General features: G+C 40.6%; 1 protein-coding gene across 1 annotated transcript; it reads right to left on the bottom strand.

Moving 5' to 3' along the window:
• Nucleotides 1-7,705: 7,705 nt before the first annotated feature.
• On the bottom strand, nt 7,706-8,398 carry LOC120390478 (claw keratin-like). The gene is made up of 2 exons (XM_039513187.1): nt 7,957-8,398; nt 7,706-7,860 (listed from the first exon to the last, which is right to left on the bottom strand). The coding sequence occupies exons 1-2, from the start codon at nt 8,396-8,398 to the stop codon at nt 7,706-7,708; spliced, it is 597 nt and encodes a 198-aa protein (XP_039369121.1).
• Nucleotides 8,399-16,204: the final 7,806 nt, after the last annotated feature.

Below are 16,204 nucleotides of genomic sequence, written 5' to 3'. Positions count from 1 at the left end.
CTTTCTGTGATGGAGGTAAACCTGAAACACACAACGGTGAACAGATTAAAGAGAAGGTACAAGTACAAGTGGAAGAAAGGCTTCAAAGCTCGGTTACTATTGTAGTGAGATCTACAAGGTCCCGAGAGAGAGGAGGAGGAGTGGACTCAGTCCCTATGTTCATGGTTATTATTTGTTCCTATTTCTGCTTTCTAGGCCTCTTCTCCTCTCCCACAAAACTTCACTCCCATATGGCCCCTTTGAAGCCCTCTCAATGATTGTGTCTGAAAAGCACCAACTGGAATCAGTGTAATTATGTCTGCTGTGGACAGCTGGGATTCTTTGTCCATTTTAGACATTTCTCAATGAGAACATGGCTAGGATAATGGTAATCCAATTCTTTTCTTTTTGCATATTGGGTGTGGCTCTTTGGTTTTCCAAACCTCGGGAGTCACCAATACTTGCTGAGAAATGAACAGAAACTTTTCTCTAAACGAATCACTAAAGACAAGATCCTTGGCTGAGGTACATTGGCTTAGGTCCACTGACTTCCATCGAGTGACACTAAATTTAACCACCTAAAGGCAAAGAATCTTCAATGGGTATTTCTGCTCATAAGAATAGAGGAATTGCTACACTGGATTACACCAGTTGTCAGCTTCATCCATTCTTCTGTCTGCAACAGTGATGAATAACAGCTTCTTCAGAATAAAGTAGAAAACCACCGAATTGGCCCCTTATGGAGTAAACTGGAAAAGTTTCTTCCTAATCTACTAAAAAGAAAAATTACTAATGGATTTTCTAAAGTCACTTAAAAGATTTAAATGCCCTAATTCCATTTCCAGTTGATAGAAAATATATTTCCCAGTTGCATATGTTGCTTCTAAAATGCCCCCTTTAGCTTAACATCATGACCCATGAATCCACCAGCCATTGCAACTGAATGAGTGCACAATGTAATTATGGAAAATCACCCTGATAAAAGTCACTGAGAGTATGTGCAAGATTCAATCTTAAATGCAAATGGACGCTATTAGGATATCTCTATGGTAAGAAAGAGATAGTCGAAATGGACTTACCGTGTTCACGGAGGAGATGAAGTGCAGAGAAGTGTTTAGAAGAGTCCTGAGATGTGAGCACTTTTATACAGTTTGTAGGACTGCCTGAAGGTTCTGAGATGCCTTTTGTGGAGGAGGTCCTAATTAGTTAGCAAACAAACTTGACTGCCTTGCTAAATCCTCCTTTTGATAGAGCTGTTTTCCTCAGGGTTTGGGATTGTTGGGCTAATCTCAGCCTGAAAGGGTGTGACAGTGTTGCATTCTTCAGCTTCCTTTCATCTAAAAATTGTACAAGCCAACTGCATTCCTCATGTCATTCCACTGGCTTTCAATGAGAATGCATGTCAAGGTTTTTCAGAGCTGTGTCAGTAGTAGAACTGGCTGTTATGAATATGAATCCAGTTTGGTCCTTTCAATTCATGCTGGTCGTGGTTGAGGCATTGGGCAGTGCATTTTGTACCAGGTAGGAAGGAGGGAGGCATTTTTGTGCACTGGATCAGATCTAGTTCCCTTTGTAATCAGTGGGAAGCATTCTATTGCCTTCAGGACCTTATATCTGAAATCCCCGTTTGGAAGGGAGATAGTACGATGCCTATGGACATTTTGAGTCCAACTTGAAACTTTCAAACTAGGATTAATCAGGGACTGTAGTGGAGCATTGTCCTTTGTGATGACTCTCTGCCCAGGGGAGAATTTCTCCTTACAGGGATTCAAACTTAAGCTAAAATTGGACCTCCACTTGTGGCACCAATTCTAAACAATTATCAAAAGAACATTAAAAAAAAACAGAACGAGCCTCTCTAAAGAGGTACTTTTTGGGTTAGTGACAGATGTGGAAGCCATGATTGATGAGTGTCCAGTAGGGTTGAAGAGATTGAGTTTAGTGTTTGGCATGAGTAGTCCCAATTATTGGGGGATATTTCTGGCTCTACCAATCTCTCCCTGTCTGACCTTGACCTTGACCTTAACATGCCTCCATTCACCTCTGTGTAAAACAGGTATAATTATAATTTGAAAGCACTTCACAAACACTTATTGTGGCCAAAGAGACGTACTGTATTTTTATAGTAGTAATAACTTGTTACTGCAATTAGATGTTCCAATATTCACTTTAATAATGCATGTCAAGGTCTCAGATGTCATTCCAGTACTCCGTTCGTCATTCTGAGCTCCCTTCCACTCAAATGGAGGCTCTTTCATTTTTTTGAATGAAGCTTAGTTTTCTACTGTTTATATATTTTAAAGTTAAGGGATTGAATCTGAGCTAGTGTAGACCACCACAACTCCATCAACTTCAGTTTGAAGGAAGGCACTTTTCCCAGCCAAGGTTAGAGAAAACCTTGTGTGGAGTGTATCTTTCTATGCATACTCTGCACCTCCACCCCCAACTGTGTGAGTCAAATCAGACTTACCAAGTCACCAAATCGAATAAAACTAGATGAGTGATCTGAAAAGTTCTACGTTGCAGGTGCCTTCATATGATTTAGAAAGGACATGAGATGCCCTTTTCTTTTGATGAGGACCTTATTAACTATGAAACCAATCTTGTTGCATGCATAACAACTTCAACGAATGTAAACGTTTACCTCATTGTTTATGATTATTAGTGTAAAGCCACAATTAATGAAATGTTAATACCCAAATTATGAGGCTGTATACCATGGGCTGAGTAGGGAGGGACGTGAGAGATCTTGCCATGTATGTTTTGAGGTGACTCAAGCACTCAGGATTGGGCGTCTAACCCAAAGAGGACACCCTCAATATTATAATAATAAAACACTTTGCACTTATAAAATAGTAATGAGTGTTTCTGCAATGCCTTGAAATTGATAATCCTGAGGAAGCCTCACATGTAGCATAATTGTTATTATTCCTGTTTTATACTCAAAGACATAGAAGCACCTTGAGGTGAAGATTACACACTGAATCTGCTTAAGGAATAAGTGCATATTAATTCCAAGATATGCTATAAAATAAAGCCTAACCATAACCTCAACAGATTGACTGATGCATGGAAAAGTTCCATCATCCTGGTAGATAAATGAGATGGAAAAATACCTTTTGGAAAATATAGGCTTTGAAAGTTACTTTCATGGGTCCCTGTGCCTTTTCTGTCCTCTACTCATTGCTGTGTGTTGCAAGCTGACTTCCGTTGCAGAAAGGTGTCTTGCTCCAGAAACCCATGATGGGTGGTACCATGTGGGGCGACAGGCCCTCAGTCAGTAGCTACGTGCTGCAATGAGCCATGGATGAGGCCATATCAAAACTGCAGAGGGTTTATTTGCCCACCACTGGCGGCCGTGACTATCTTGGGACCAATTGTCAGCTCTTTTCCTCAGGAGCGAGGAGTTTTAAGATGAAAGAGAGGTCCAGAGTGTATTGTGCATGTCCTACCATATGGAGTTAAGAACAAACTAATCCTCAAAAACACAGAGGAAAGAAATACATCAGTTGAAGGGGTTACACAAAGTTTGTTTCATAACTAATTAGACATACAGGAACAAAGGGCCTTTCTAGTCCTCAAGGCTGTTTACAAAACTTTGTAAAAACACTCATGACTCAGAAGTCTTCAAACCACTTTTTTAACTTATTCTCTTCTGTAAATTGGATAAGTCCTATTTGACTCACTCTCTCTTTAATCTTTGAGATGATGTGTTAGCATGTCAGTTTTAATTTAGGACTGAATCTTGCACATACACTCTGTGATTCTTAACAGCGTTAAGAGTTTTATTTGGTTCTTTTTCAATATCTTTTAGTCCATTATGAAGTTGCAGGAATTTTTTTCTTGAGGCTTAGAAGCTCAAGCTTGATTTTTCAGAGCAAGATGTGCATTTGTAACACTAGATCTTATTGGTTTCTGTTGGAATTTGGGCATTCAAATCCCATAGGTAGCTCTGAAAATTCTCACCCCCAATTTTTAGTTTAGGGTTTAGGAAGAAATTCCCTAAGTTTACTCAATAAATGACAAATGAATTGTTCTTCTTCCTTGTGAAGCAGTTGGTAAGTGACATTCATTGCGACAGGACACTGGATTGGTTGGACTACTCAGCTGTTCCAGCATGTTATACTGGTACGTTCTAATGTGCAGAGGTAAGTAAAGCTGCAGCTCCTCATCTGATCTAACTTAGTGCAGCGCCAGTGAAATCAGTGGAATTGCGCAGATTTGCACCAGCTGAGAAAGTGGTGTTTAGTGTTTTGTTTTTATTTTTAAAAAGCCAAACACTTTCCTTTATCCATCAGCAAGTACTCGTGACACACCAAGGTTTACAAACCAAAGCACCACATTCTGATGCTAGATTGAACTTGTTTGTATGTAGAGGTTATGTGCTAATAAAGAAACTGGTATTATTTATTGTATCTCAACCATTTTCTGTGTTATAATTTTTAATGGACTGAAAATCCAAAGCATTAATGCCAGAAATTGTATATAATTATACTACTTAGGAAGAGGATTTTTCGGACAAAGACAGTAACAAGGATTCACTAGAGCTGGTTCGGTTGGTGACTAAGGGTAAATAGGGCAAGAAAATTAAAAGCAGAGTACGGGAGCAGAGTTGGAGACACGAAGAGAGGGGCTCGGTCTGTCTGTGTTACTCTCGTTCTCTCTCTCGCCCTCTCTTTAGGTCTCTACATGACCTCAATTGTGTTTTGCCTTAGTTGAGACTCACCAAGGGGAAAAAAGTAATTAAGAATGGTGGCAAACAGGACTTGTTTGTCAAACACTACAGCTGCAATCAAGAAGGCAAATTGTGTGTGAAATACATCACTTTGGAGCTGGTGATAGGGTATGGCCCTTCATGAAACCATGGAGATAGAACATTTCTGTATTGCTTGCTTCTTGCTTTCTTCCTTGTTTTATTTTCTTTTGAAAATTTCTACTCCTCTTTATTTCAAATTCAAATATATGTTACATTATACTATTGGTCTTATGGTTAAAATTTCTCCTCCATTCGTTTTCTTTTCTAATCATGAAAGGCTTCCATGTTGTTAGGCCAAAAGTGTCTGCCACTCTTCCTGCACAACCTAGTAAACCTTGAGGCCTGTTATCAAGAAATATTGAGCACAGAAGTCTCCCGTTTGCTTTAATAGCACTTTTGATTAGTCAACAATCCAGAAAAATGGTCCTGAGCCTCTCCTGTCAAGCATCTAAAATTAATGAGGGCTCGTTTGATAAGACATTTTCTTAGATGTTTCCAGAACCAAGACCATTGTTATATTTGCTGATTTAGCCTAGGTCCAATTGTGCTACAGCTTGAGCTCACCGAACGCTATCACTGGAATTCAGATGATCGGGGTTGCTAGACCTTCCAATTTAACAATAAAGAAAGAAGAATTAAGTAGATATTTTAGAGAGGCAGATTGGCCACATTAGGGCATTGTGAAAGGCTCATTCCTTAATGGGAAAGGTTTCTTCCTCAGCAGTTCAGGACTTTAATGCTGCAGCTTTAAATTGGTCTTGATTCTCGAGTATCTCAAAGGAGAGGGATGAGTTGGGACCTGTCTCTTTGTGATGTGGACAGAATGGTGCTTCCAGAAAATAGAAGAACTGAGGAAAAGAGGAAATAGAGACTGAGATGGATTTACAGCATCTGTTCTAGTTTCAAGGATATAAACTCTTATGCTTCAGGGTATCATCCAGTAATGTAGGTTAGATCTAATTGATGGGGGATAGTAAAAAACGTCCTTTATGGGCAAGTGACCCTATACCTCTTTTCTCCTGGGTTACTTGCAACTTCCAGTAAAGCCTCTGGTACTGACCGCTGATAGAGGGGGGATATGCTTGCTCTTTATAAATATATCAGAGGGATAAATATTAGGGAGAGAGAGGAATTATTTAAGCTTAGTACCAATGTGGACACAAGAACAAATGGATATAAACTGGACACTAGGAAGTTTTGACTTGAAATTAGACGAAGGTTTCTAACCATTAGAGGAGTGAAGTTCTGGAACAGTCTTCCAAGGGGAGTAGTGGGGGCAAAAGACATATCTGGCTTTAAGACTAAGCTTGATAAGTTTATGGAGGGGATGATATGATGGGATAGCCTAATTTTGGCAATTCATTTGGCAATTGATCTTTGATTATTAGCAGGTAAATAGGCCCAGTGGTCTGTGATGGGATGTTAGATGTGGTGGGATCTGAGTTACTACAGAGAATTCTTTCCTGGGTGCTGGCGGGTGAGTCTTGCCCACATGCTCAGGGTTTAACTGATCACCATATTTGGGGTCAGGAAGGAATTTTCCTCCAGGGATTGGCAGAGGCCCTGGAGGTTTTTCGCCTTCCTCTGCAGCATGGGGCACGGGTCACTTGCTGGAGGATTCTCTGCAGCTTGAGGTCTTCAAACCAGGACTTCAATAACTCAGACATAGGCTGAGGGTTTGCTACAGGAGTGGGTGGGTGAGATTCTGTGGCCTCCATTGTGCAGGAAGTCAGACTAGATGATCATAATGGTCCCTTCTGACCTTAATGTCTATGAGTCTAGAGAGAGGCCTGATCATCTATAGAAATGTCTCTGTTCTTCTGTTCCAAAGAGGAGTCCATAGGTATGGTCTGAAATTGAAGAGTAGAGTTGTATTGACCATAAATAAAACCTGTGCCTAGATGGATATATCTCCCCTCACTAGCTAAATATTATGGCATGTTCTTGGAAGAGACAGGCTGGTCTGGATAATTTTTTCCTTTTGTGTTATCCAGTCAAAAATTGGATTATTGGAAAATATTCATCTTCTGGGAGCTGAAGGGCACAAAAATGTTGACGACATGTGTAGATGAAAATGTAATTTTTAATTTGCAGTTCCTGCAATATCATGCAACAATAGACCCTGAGGATGTCATATATATGGAGTGTAGTGAGCAAGAGCAACTTCAAAAGCCATTAGACTCTTGTACTACATTAACTTGTGGAGTTAATGTTGAGAAGAGCTTTCTAGTGAACAGCCAAACCTTCAAAGCACACGAGAAGCAAAGGCAGCCTGTCTCCAAAGATACTCTGCCATTCAAGGGGTCGGGGCTTTACTTAACCATGCATTAACCAAGCAATTTGCTGGCCAATTTTCTTTTCCTTCTGAAAACCTGGGTCATTCTCCTGCAAAGAGTCACACTGATGCATACCATGAACCACGTGATTGGTCTTCTTGAAACCAAAGTAAAAATGTACATTCTTTAAGTGACAATATGTAGAAATCATTTCATGAAAAGACACTTTGCTCAACCAGGTAATGAAAGGAGGAACTCTGGCCCTGTTCAGAGGGCTTGCATAATCCTATGAACCTCTTCAAGGGCCGGATTCACTCCATGGCTTTCAAAGTTGCAAGTTGACATGTGCCTGGTGCTGCCTGCTCCACAGAGATGAATTTTTAAACAAGTAGGGAGAAACAAGGAGGACCACAAGACTGATATTATGATGCAGCGTAGTTTTTAATGCGAATGAAATTTGCAGTACAAAATTACAGGAAGAAATAATACAGAGCAGAACCTTTTTAAGTTTCTTGTTTTACCCCAGTTGATGGGAAATGAAACGCAGCATAATAGAGGCAGAGGAGTAGGCAGGTTCTCCATTACATATCTGCCATAGCATAATTCAAAGCGAGATGTTTATGATACATATTGGTGGAAAGGATAGAACATGTCGGGCCTATTCTCCTTTATTTCATGGATATTACTGTTGGGATTAACATGGCCCACAGTATCCACCACGATACCTACGGCGATATCCCCCGTAACCATATAATCCCCCATAACCACCTAATCCTCTGTAACCGTAACCTCCCCCGTAACCACAGAGTCCTCCATAACCTCCCCCATAACCACAGAGTCCTCCATAACCTCCCCCATAACCACACAGTGCCCCATAACCTCCCTCATAACCACTGAGTCCACCATAACCACACAATCCCCCATAACCACCTAATCCCCTGTAACCGTAACCTCCCCCATAACCACACAGTCCACCATAACCTCCCCCGTAACCTCCCCCATAACCACACAGTCCCCCATAACCTCCCCCATAACCACACAGTCCACCATAACCACCCAATGCACCATAACCATAATGGCCCCCATAACCACCTAATGCCCCGTAACCACCTAATCCCCCGTAAAGACCTCCATAGCCGTACAATCTCCCAGAACCGAATGAGCCCCCATAGCCGGGTCCGACCACAGGTGCTCCAACGGCTGCCACTTCACTGTGCTGAGGGTAAGAGCTGAGAATTGGTCCTGGGAGGGTCACAACAACCGGTGATGGTTGGATGAGCACTTCAGAGTCAGGACACTGCCTAACGCACGGCTCATTGCAGCTGCCAGAAACTGGACTGGGACGGGCCACCCCGCATTCTGGATAGGACAGGCTGGAGCAAGACATCTTTCTGTGATGGAGGTAAACCTGAAACACACAACGGGGAACAGATTAAAGAGAAGGTACAAGTACAAGTGGAAGAAAGGCTTTAAAATTCGGATACTATTGTAGGGAGATCTACAAGGTCCCTAGAGAGGAGGAGGAGGAGTGGACTTAGTCCCTATATTCATGGTTATTATTTATTCCTATTTCCACTTTCTAGGCCTCTTCTCCTCTCCCACGAAACTTCCCTCCCATACGGCCCCTTTGAAGTCCTCTCAATGATTGTGTCTGAAAAGCACCAACTGGAATCAGTGTAATTATGTCTACTGTGGACAGCTGGGATTCTTTGTCCACTTGCATCTGAAGAAGTGGGTATTCACCCACGAAAGCTCATGCTGCAGAACGTCTGTTAGTCTATAAGGTGCCACAGGATTCTTTGTTGTTTGTCCATTTTAGACATTTCTCAATGAGAACATGGCAAGGATAATGGTAATCCAATTCTTTTCTTTTTGGATATTGGGTGTGGCTCTTTGGTTTTCCAAACCTCGGGAGTCACCAATACTTGCTGAGAAATGAACAGAAACTTTCTTTTCTCCAAACAAATCATTAAAGACAAGATCCTTGGCTGAGGTACATTGGCTTAAGTCCACTGACTTCCATCGAGCGACACTAAATTTAACCACCTAAGGGCAAAGAATCTTCAATGGGTATTTCTGCTCATAAGAATATAGGAATTGCTACACTGGATTACACCAGTTGTCAGATTAATCCATTCTTCTGTCTGCAACAGTGATGAATAATAGCTTCTTCAGAATAAAGTAGAAAACCACCGAATTGGCCCCTTATGGAGTAAACTGGAAAAGTTTCTTCCTAATCTACTAAAAAGAGAAATTACTAAAGGATTTTCTAAAGTCACTTAAAAGATTTAAATGCCCTAATTCCATTTCCACTTAATAGAAAATATATTTCCCAGTTGTATATGTTGCTTCTAAAATGCCCCCTTTAGCTTAACAACATGAATCCACCAGCCATTGCAACGGAATGAGTGCACAATGTAATTATGGAAAATCACCCTGATAAAAGTCACTGAGAGTATGTGCAAGATTCAATCTTAAATGCAAATGGACGCTATTAGGATATCTCTATGGTAAGAAAGAGATAGAGTCGAAATGGACTTACCGTGTTCACGGAGGAGATGAAGTGCAGAGAAGTGTTTAGAAGAGTCCTGAGATGTGAGCACTTTTATACAGTTTGTAGGACTGCCTGAAGGTTCTGAGATGACTATTGTGGAGGAGGTCCTAATTAGTTAGTAAACAAACTTGACTGCCTTGCTAAATCCTCCTTTTGATAGAGTTGTTTTCCTCAGGGTTTGAGATTGTTGGGCTAATCTCAGCCTGAAAGGGTGTGACATTGTTGCACTCTTCAGCTTTCTTTCATCTAAAAATTGTACAAGCCAACTGCATTCCTCATGTCATTCCACTGGCTTTCAATGAGAATGCATGTCAAGATTTTTCAGAGCTGTGTCAGTAGTAGAACTGGCTTTTATGAACATGAATCCAGTTTGGTCCTTTCAATTCATGCTGGTCGTGGTTGAGGCATTGGGCAGTGCATTTTGTACCAGGTAGGAAGGAGGGAGGCATTTTTGTGCAGTGGGTCAGATCTAGTTCCCTTTGTAATCAGTGGGAAGCATTCTATTGCTTTCAGGACCTTATATCTGAAATCCCCGTTTGGAAGGGAGATAGTACGATGCCTATGGACATTTTGAGTCCAACTTGAAACTTTCAAACTAGGATTAATCAGGAACTGTAGTGGAGCATTGTCCTTTGTGATGACTCTCTGCCCAGGGGAGAATTTCTCCTTACACGGATTCAAACTTAAGCTAAAATTGGACCTCCACTTGTGGCACCAATTCTAAACAATTATCAAAAGAACATTAAAAAAAAAACAGAACAAGCCTCTCTAAGAGTTACTTTTCGGGTTAGTGACAGATGTGGAAGCCATTATTGATGAGTGTCCAGTAGGGTTGAAGAGATTGAGTTTAGTGTTTGGCATGAGTAGTCCCAATTACTGGGGGATATTTCTGGCTCTACCAATCTCTCCCTGTCTGACCTTGACCTTGACCTTAACATGCCTCCATTCACCTCTGTGTAAAACAGGTATAATTATAATTTGAAAGCACTTCACAAACACTTATTGTGGCCAAAGAGACGTACTGTATTTTATAGTAGTAATAACTTGTTACTTCAATTAGATGTTCCAATATTCACTTTAAAAATGCATGTCAAGGTCTCAGATGTCATTCCAGTACTCCGTTCGTCATTCTGAGCTCCCTCCCACTCAAATGGAGGCTCTTTCATTTTTTTGAATGAAGCTTAGTTTTCTCTTGTTTATATATTTTAAAGTTAAGGGATTGAATCTGAGCTAGTGTAGACCACCACAACTCAATCAACTTCAGTTTGAAGGAAGGCACTTTTCCCAGCCAAGGTTAGAGAAAACCTTGTGTGGAGTGTATCTTTCTGTGCATACTCTGCACCTCCACCCCCAACTATTGTGAGTCAAATCAGACTTACCAAGTCACCAAATCGAATAACACTAGATGAGTGATCTGAAAAGTTCTACATTGCAAGTGCTTTCATATGATTTAGAAAGGACATGAGATGCCCTTTTCTTTTGATGAGGACCTTATTAACTATGAAACCAATCTTGTTGCATGCATAACAACTTCAACGAATGTAAACGTTTACCTCATTGTTTATGATTATTAGTGTAAAGCCACAATTAATGAAATGTTAATACCCAAATTATGAGGCTGTATACCATGGGCTGAGTAGGGAGGGACGTGAGAGATCTTGCCATGTATGTTTTGAGGTGACTCAAGCACTCAGGATTGGGCATCTAACCCAAAGAGGACACCCTCAATATTATAATAATAAAACACTTTGCACTTATAAAATAGTAATGAGTGTTTCTGCAATGCCTTGAAATTCATAATCCTGAGGAAGCCTCACATGTAGCATAATTGTTATTATTCCTGTTTTATACTCAAAGACATAGAAGCACCTTGAGGTGAAGATTACACACTGAATCCGATTAAGGAATAAGTGCATATTAATTCCATGATATGCTATAAAATAAAGCCTAACCATAACCTCAACAGATTGACTGATGCATGGAAAACTTCCATCATCCTGGTAGATAAATGAGATGGAAAAATACCTTTTGGAAAATATAGGCTCTGAAAGTTACTTTCATGGGTCCCCGTGCCTTTTCTGTCCTCTACTCATTGCTGTGTGTTGCAAGCTGACTTCCGTTGCAGAAAGGTGACTTGCTCTAGAAACCCATGATGGGTGGTACCATGTGGGGCGACAGGCCCTCAGTCAGTAGCTATGTGCTGCAATGAGCCATGGATGAGGCCATACCAAGACTGCAGAGGGTTTATTTGCCCACCACTGGCGGCCGTGACTATCTTGGGACCAATTGTCAGCTCTTTTCCTCAGGAGCGAGGAGTTTTAAGATGAAAGAGAGGTCCAGAGTGTATTGTGCATGTCCTACCATATGGAGTTAAGAACAAACTAATCCTCAAAAACACAGAGGAAAGAAATACATCAGTTGAAGGGGTTACACAAAGTTTGTTTCATAACTAATTAGACATACAGGAACAAAGGGCCTCTCTAGTCCTCAAGGCTGTTTACAAAACTTTGTAAAAACACTCATGACTCAGAAGTCTTCAAACCACTTTTTTAACTTATTCTCTTCTGTAAATTGGATAAGTCCTATTTGACTCACTCTCTCTTTAATCTTTGAGATGATGTGTTAGTATGTCAGTTTTAATTTAGGACTGAATCTTGCACATACACTCTGTGATTCTTAACAGCGTTAAGAGTTTTATTTGGTTCTTTTTCAATATCTTTTAGTCCATTATGAAGTTGCAGGAATTTTTTTCTTGAGGCTTAGAAGCTCAGGCTTGAATTTTCAGAGCAAGACATGCATTTGTAACACTAGATCTTATTGGTTTCTGTTGGAATTTGGGCATTGAAATCCCATAGGTAGCTCTGAAAATTCTCACCCCCAATTTTTAGTTTAGGGTTTAGGAAGAAATTCCCTAAGTTTACTCAATAAATGACAAATGAATTGTTCTTCTTCCTTGTGAAGCAGTTGGTAAGTGACATTCATTGCGACAGGACACTGGATTGGTTGGACTACTCAGCTGTTCCAGAATGTTATACTGGTACATTCTAATGTGCAGAGGTAAGTAAAGCTGCAGCTCCTCATCTGATCTAACTTAGTGCAGCGCCAGTGAAATCAGTGGAATTGCGCAGATTTGCACCAGCTGAGAAAGTGGTGTTTAGTGTTTTGTTTTTATTTTTAAAAAGCCAAACACTTTCCTTTATCCATCAGCAAGTACTCGTGACACACCAAGGTTTACAAACCAAAGCACCACATTCTGATGCTAGATTGAACTTGTTTGTATGTAGAGGTTATATGCTAATAAAGAAACTGGTATTATTTATTGTATCTCAACCATTTTCTGTGTTATAATTTTTAATGGACTGAAAATCCAAAGCATTAATGCCAGAAATTGTATATAATTATACTACTTAGGAAGAGGATTTTTCGGACAAAGACAGTAACAAGGATTCACTAGAGCTGGTTCGGTTGGTGACTAAGGGTAAATAGGGCAAGAAAATTAAAAGCAGAGTACGGGAGCAGAGTTGGAGACACGAAGAGAGGGGCTCGGTCTGTCTGTGTTACTCTCTTTCTCTCTCTCGCCCTCTCTTTAGGTCTCTACATGACCTCAATTGTGTTTTGCCTTAGTTGAGACTCACCAAGGGGAAAAAAGTAATTAAGAATGGTGGCAAACAGGACTTGTTTGTCAAACTCTACAGCTGCAATCAAGAAGGCAAATTGTGTGTGAAATACATCACTTTGGAGCTGGTGATAGGGTATGGCCCTTCATGAAACCATGGAGATAGAACATTTCTGTATTGCTTGCTTCTTGCTTTCTTCCTTGTTTTATTTTCTTTTGAAAATTTCTACTCCTCTTTATTTCAAATTCAAATATATGTTACATTATACTATTGGTCTTATGGTTAAAATTTCTCCTCCATTCGTTATCTTTTCTAATCATGAAAGGCTTCCATGTTGTTAGGCCAAAAGTGTCTGCCACTCTTCCTGCACAACCTAGTAAACCTTGAGGCCTGTTATCAAGAAATATTGAGCACAGAAGTCTCCTGTTTGCTTTAATAGCACTTTTGATTAGTCAACAATCCAGAAAAATGGTCCTGAGCCTCTCCTGTCAAGCATCTAAAATTAATGAGGGCTCGTTTGATAAGACATTTTCTTAGATGTTTCCAGAACCAAGACCATTGTTATATTTGCTGATTTAGCCTAGGTCCAATTGTGCTACAGCTTGAGCTGACCGAACGCTATCACTGGAATTCAGATGATCAGGGGTTGCTAGGCCTTCCAATTTAACAATAAAGAAAGAAGAATTAAGTAGATATTTTAGAGAGGCAGATTGGCCACATTAGGGCATTGTGAAAGGCTCATTCCTTAATGGGAAAGGTTTCTTCCTCAGCAGTTCAGGACTTTAATGCTGCAGCTTTAAATTGGTCTTGATTCTCGAGTATCTCAAAGGAGAGGGATGAGTTGGGACATGTCTCTTTGTGATGTGCACAGAATGGTGCTTGCAGAAAATAGAAGAACTGAGGAAAAGAGGAAATAGAGACTGAGATGGATTTACAGCATCTGTTCTAGTTTCAAGGTTATAAACTCTTATGCTTCAGGGTATCATCCAGTAATGTAGGTTAGATCTAATTGATGGGGAATAGTAAAAAACGTCCTTTATGGGCAAGTGACCCTATACCTCTTTTCTCCTGGGTTACTTGCAACTCCCAGTAAAGCCTCTGGTACTGACCGCTGATAGAGGGGGGATATGCTTGCTCTTTATAAATATATCAGAGGGATAAATATTTGGGAGAGAGAGGAATTATTTAAGCTTAGTACCAATGTGGACACAAGAACAAATGGATATAAACTGGACACTAGGAAGTTTAGACTTAAAATTAGACGAAGGTTTCTAACCATTAGAGGAGTGAAGTTCTGGAACGGCCTTCCAAGGGGAGTAGTGGGGGCAAAAGACATATCTGGCTTTAAGACTAAGCTTGATAAGTTTATGGAGGGGATGATATGATGGGATAGCCTAATTTTGGCAATTCATTTGGCAATTGATCTTTGATTATTAGCAGGTAAATAGGCCCAGTGGTCTGTGATGGGATGTTAGATGTGGTGGGATCTGAGTTACTACAGAGAATTCTTTCCTGGGTGCTGGCGGGTGAGTCTTGCCCACATGCTCAGGGTTTAACTGATCACCATATTTGGGGTCGGGAAGGAATTTTCCTCCAGGGATTGGCAGAGGCCCTGGAGGTTTTTCGCCTTCCTCTGCAGCATGGGGCACGGGTCACTTGCTGGAGGATTCTCTGCAGCTTGAGGTCTTCAAACCACAATTTGAGGACTTCAGTAACTCAGACATAGGCAGAGGGTTTGATACAGGAGTGGGTGAGTGAGATTCTGTGGCCTGCATTGTGCAGGAGGTCAGACTAGATGATCATAATGGTCCCTTCTGACCTTAATGTCTATGAGTCTAGAGAGAGGCCTGATCATCTATAGAAATGTCTCTGTTCTTCTGTTCCAAAGAGGAGTCCATAGGTATGGTCTGAAATTGAAGAGTAGAGTTGTATTGACCTTAAATAAAACCTGTGCCTAGATGGATACATCTCCCCTCACTAGCTAAATATTATGGCATGTTCTTGGAAGAGACAGGCTGGTCTGGATAATTTTTTCCTTTTGTGGTATCCAGTCAAAAATTGGATTATTGGAAAATATTCATCTTCTGGGAGCTGAAGGGCACAAAAATGTTGACGACATGTGTAGATGAAAATGTAATTTTTAATTTGCAGTTCCTGCAATATCATGCCACGATAAACCCTGGGGATGTCATATATATGGAGTGTAGTGAGCAAGAGCAACCTCAAAAGCCATTAGACTCTTGTACTACATTAACTTGTGGAGTTAATGTTGAGAAGAGCTTTCTAGTGAACAGCCAAACCTTCAAAGCACACGAGAAGCAAAGGCAGCCTGTCTCCAAAGATACCCTGCCATTCAAGAGGTCGGGGCTTGACCATGCATTAACCAAGCAATTTGCTGGCCAATTTTCTTTTCCTTCTGAAAACCTGGGTCATTCTCCTGCAAAGAGTCACACTGATGCTTACCATGAACCACGTGATTGGTCTTCTTGAAACCAAAGTAAAAATGTACATTCTTTAAGTGACAATATGTAGAAATCATTTCATGAAAAGACACTTTGCTCAACCAGGTAATGAAAGGAGGAACTCTGGCCCTGTTCAGAGGGCTTGCATAATCCTATGAACCTCTTCAAGGGCCGGATTCACTCCATGGCTTTCAAAGTTGCAACTTGACATGTGCCTGGTGCTGCCTGCTCCACAGAGATGAATTTTTAAACAAGTAGGGAGAAACAAGGAGGACCACAAGACTGATATTATGATGCAGCGTAGTTTTTAATGCGAATGAAATTTGCAGTACAAAATTACAGGAAGAAATAATACAGAGCAGAACCTTTTAAAGTTTCTTGTTTTACCCCAGTTGATGGGAAATAAAACGCAACATAATAGAGGCAGAGGAGTAGGCAGATTCTCCATTACATATCTGCCGTAGCATAATTCAAAGCGAGATGTTTATGATACATATTGGTGGAAAGGATAGAACATATCGGGCCTATTCTCCTTTATTTCATGGATATTGCTGTTGGGA

This window comes from Mauremys reevesii, linkage group 24, assembly GCF_016161935.1.
Source record: "Mauremys reevesii isolate NIE-2019 linkage group 24, ASM1616193v1, whole genome shotgun sequence".
Taxonomy (NCBI): Eukaryota; Metazoa; Chordata; order Testudines; family Geoemydidae; genus Mauremys; species Mauremys reevesii.
Note: the sequence above shows the minus strand (reverse complement) of the source record. Positions and strands in the feature narration are given on the sequence as shown.

Bases quoted from the DNA above. Each gene is read 5' to 3' on its own strand.
- LOC120390478 (XM_039513187.1), bottom strand. From the start codon at position 8,398: ATGTCTTGCTCCAGCCTGTCCTATCCAGAATGCGGGGTGGCCCGTCCC. The intron at 7,861-7,956 runs GTTACAGGGGAT...GTTATGGGGGAG, and splicing joins TGGTTATGGGGGAGGTTACG to GTTATGGAGGACTCTGTGGT.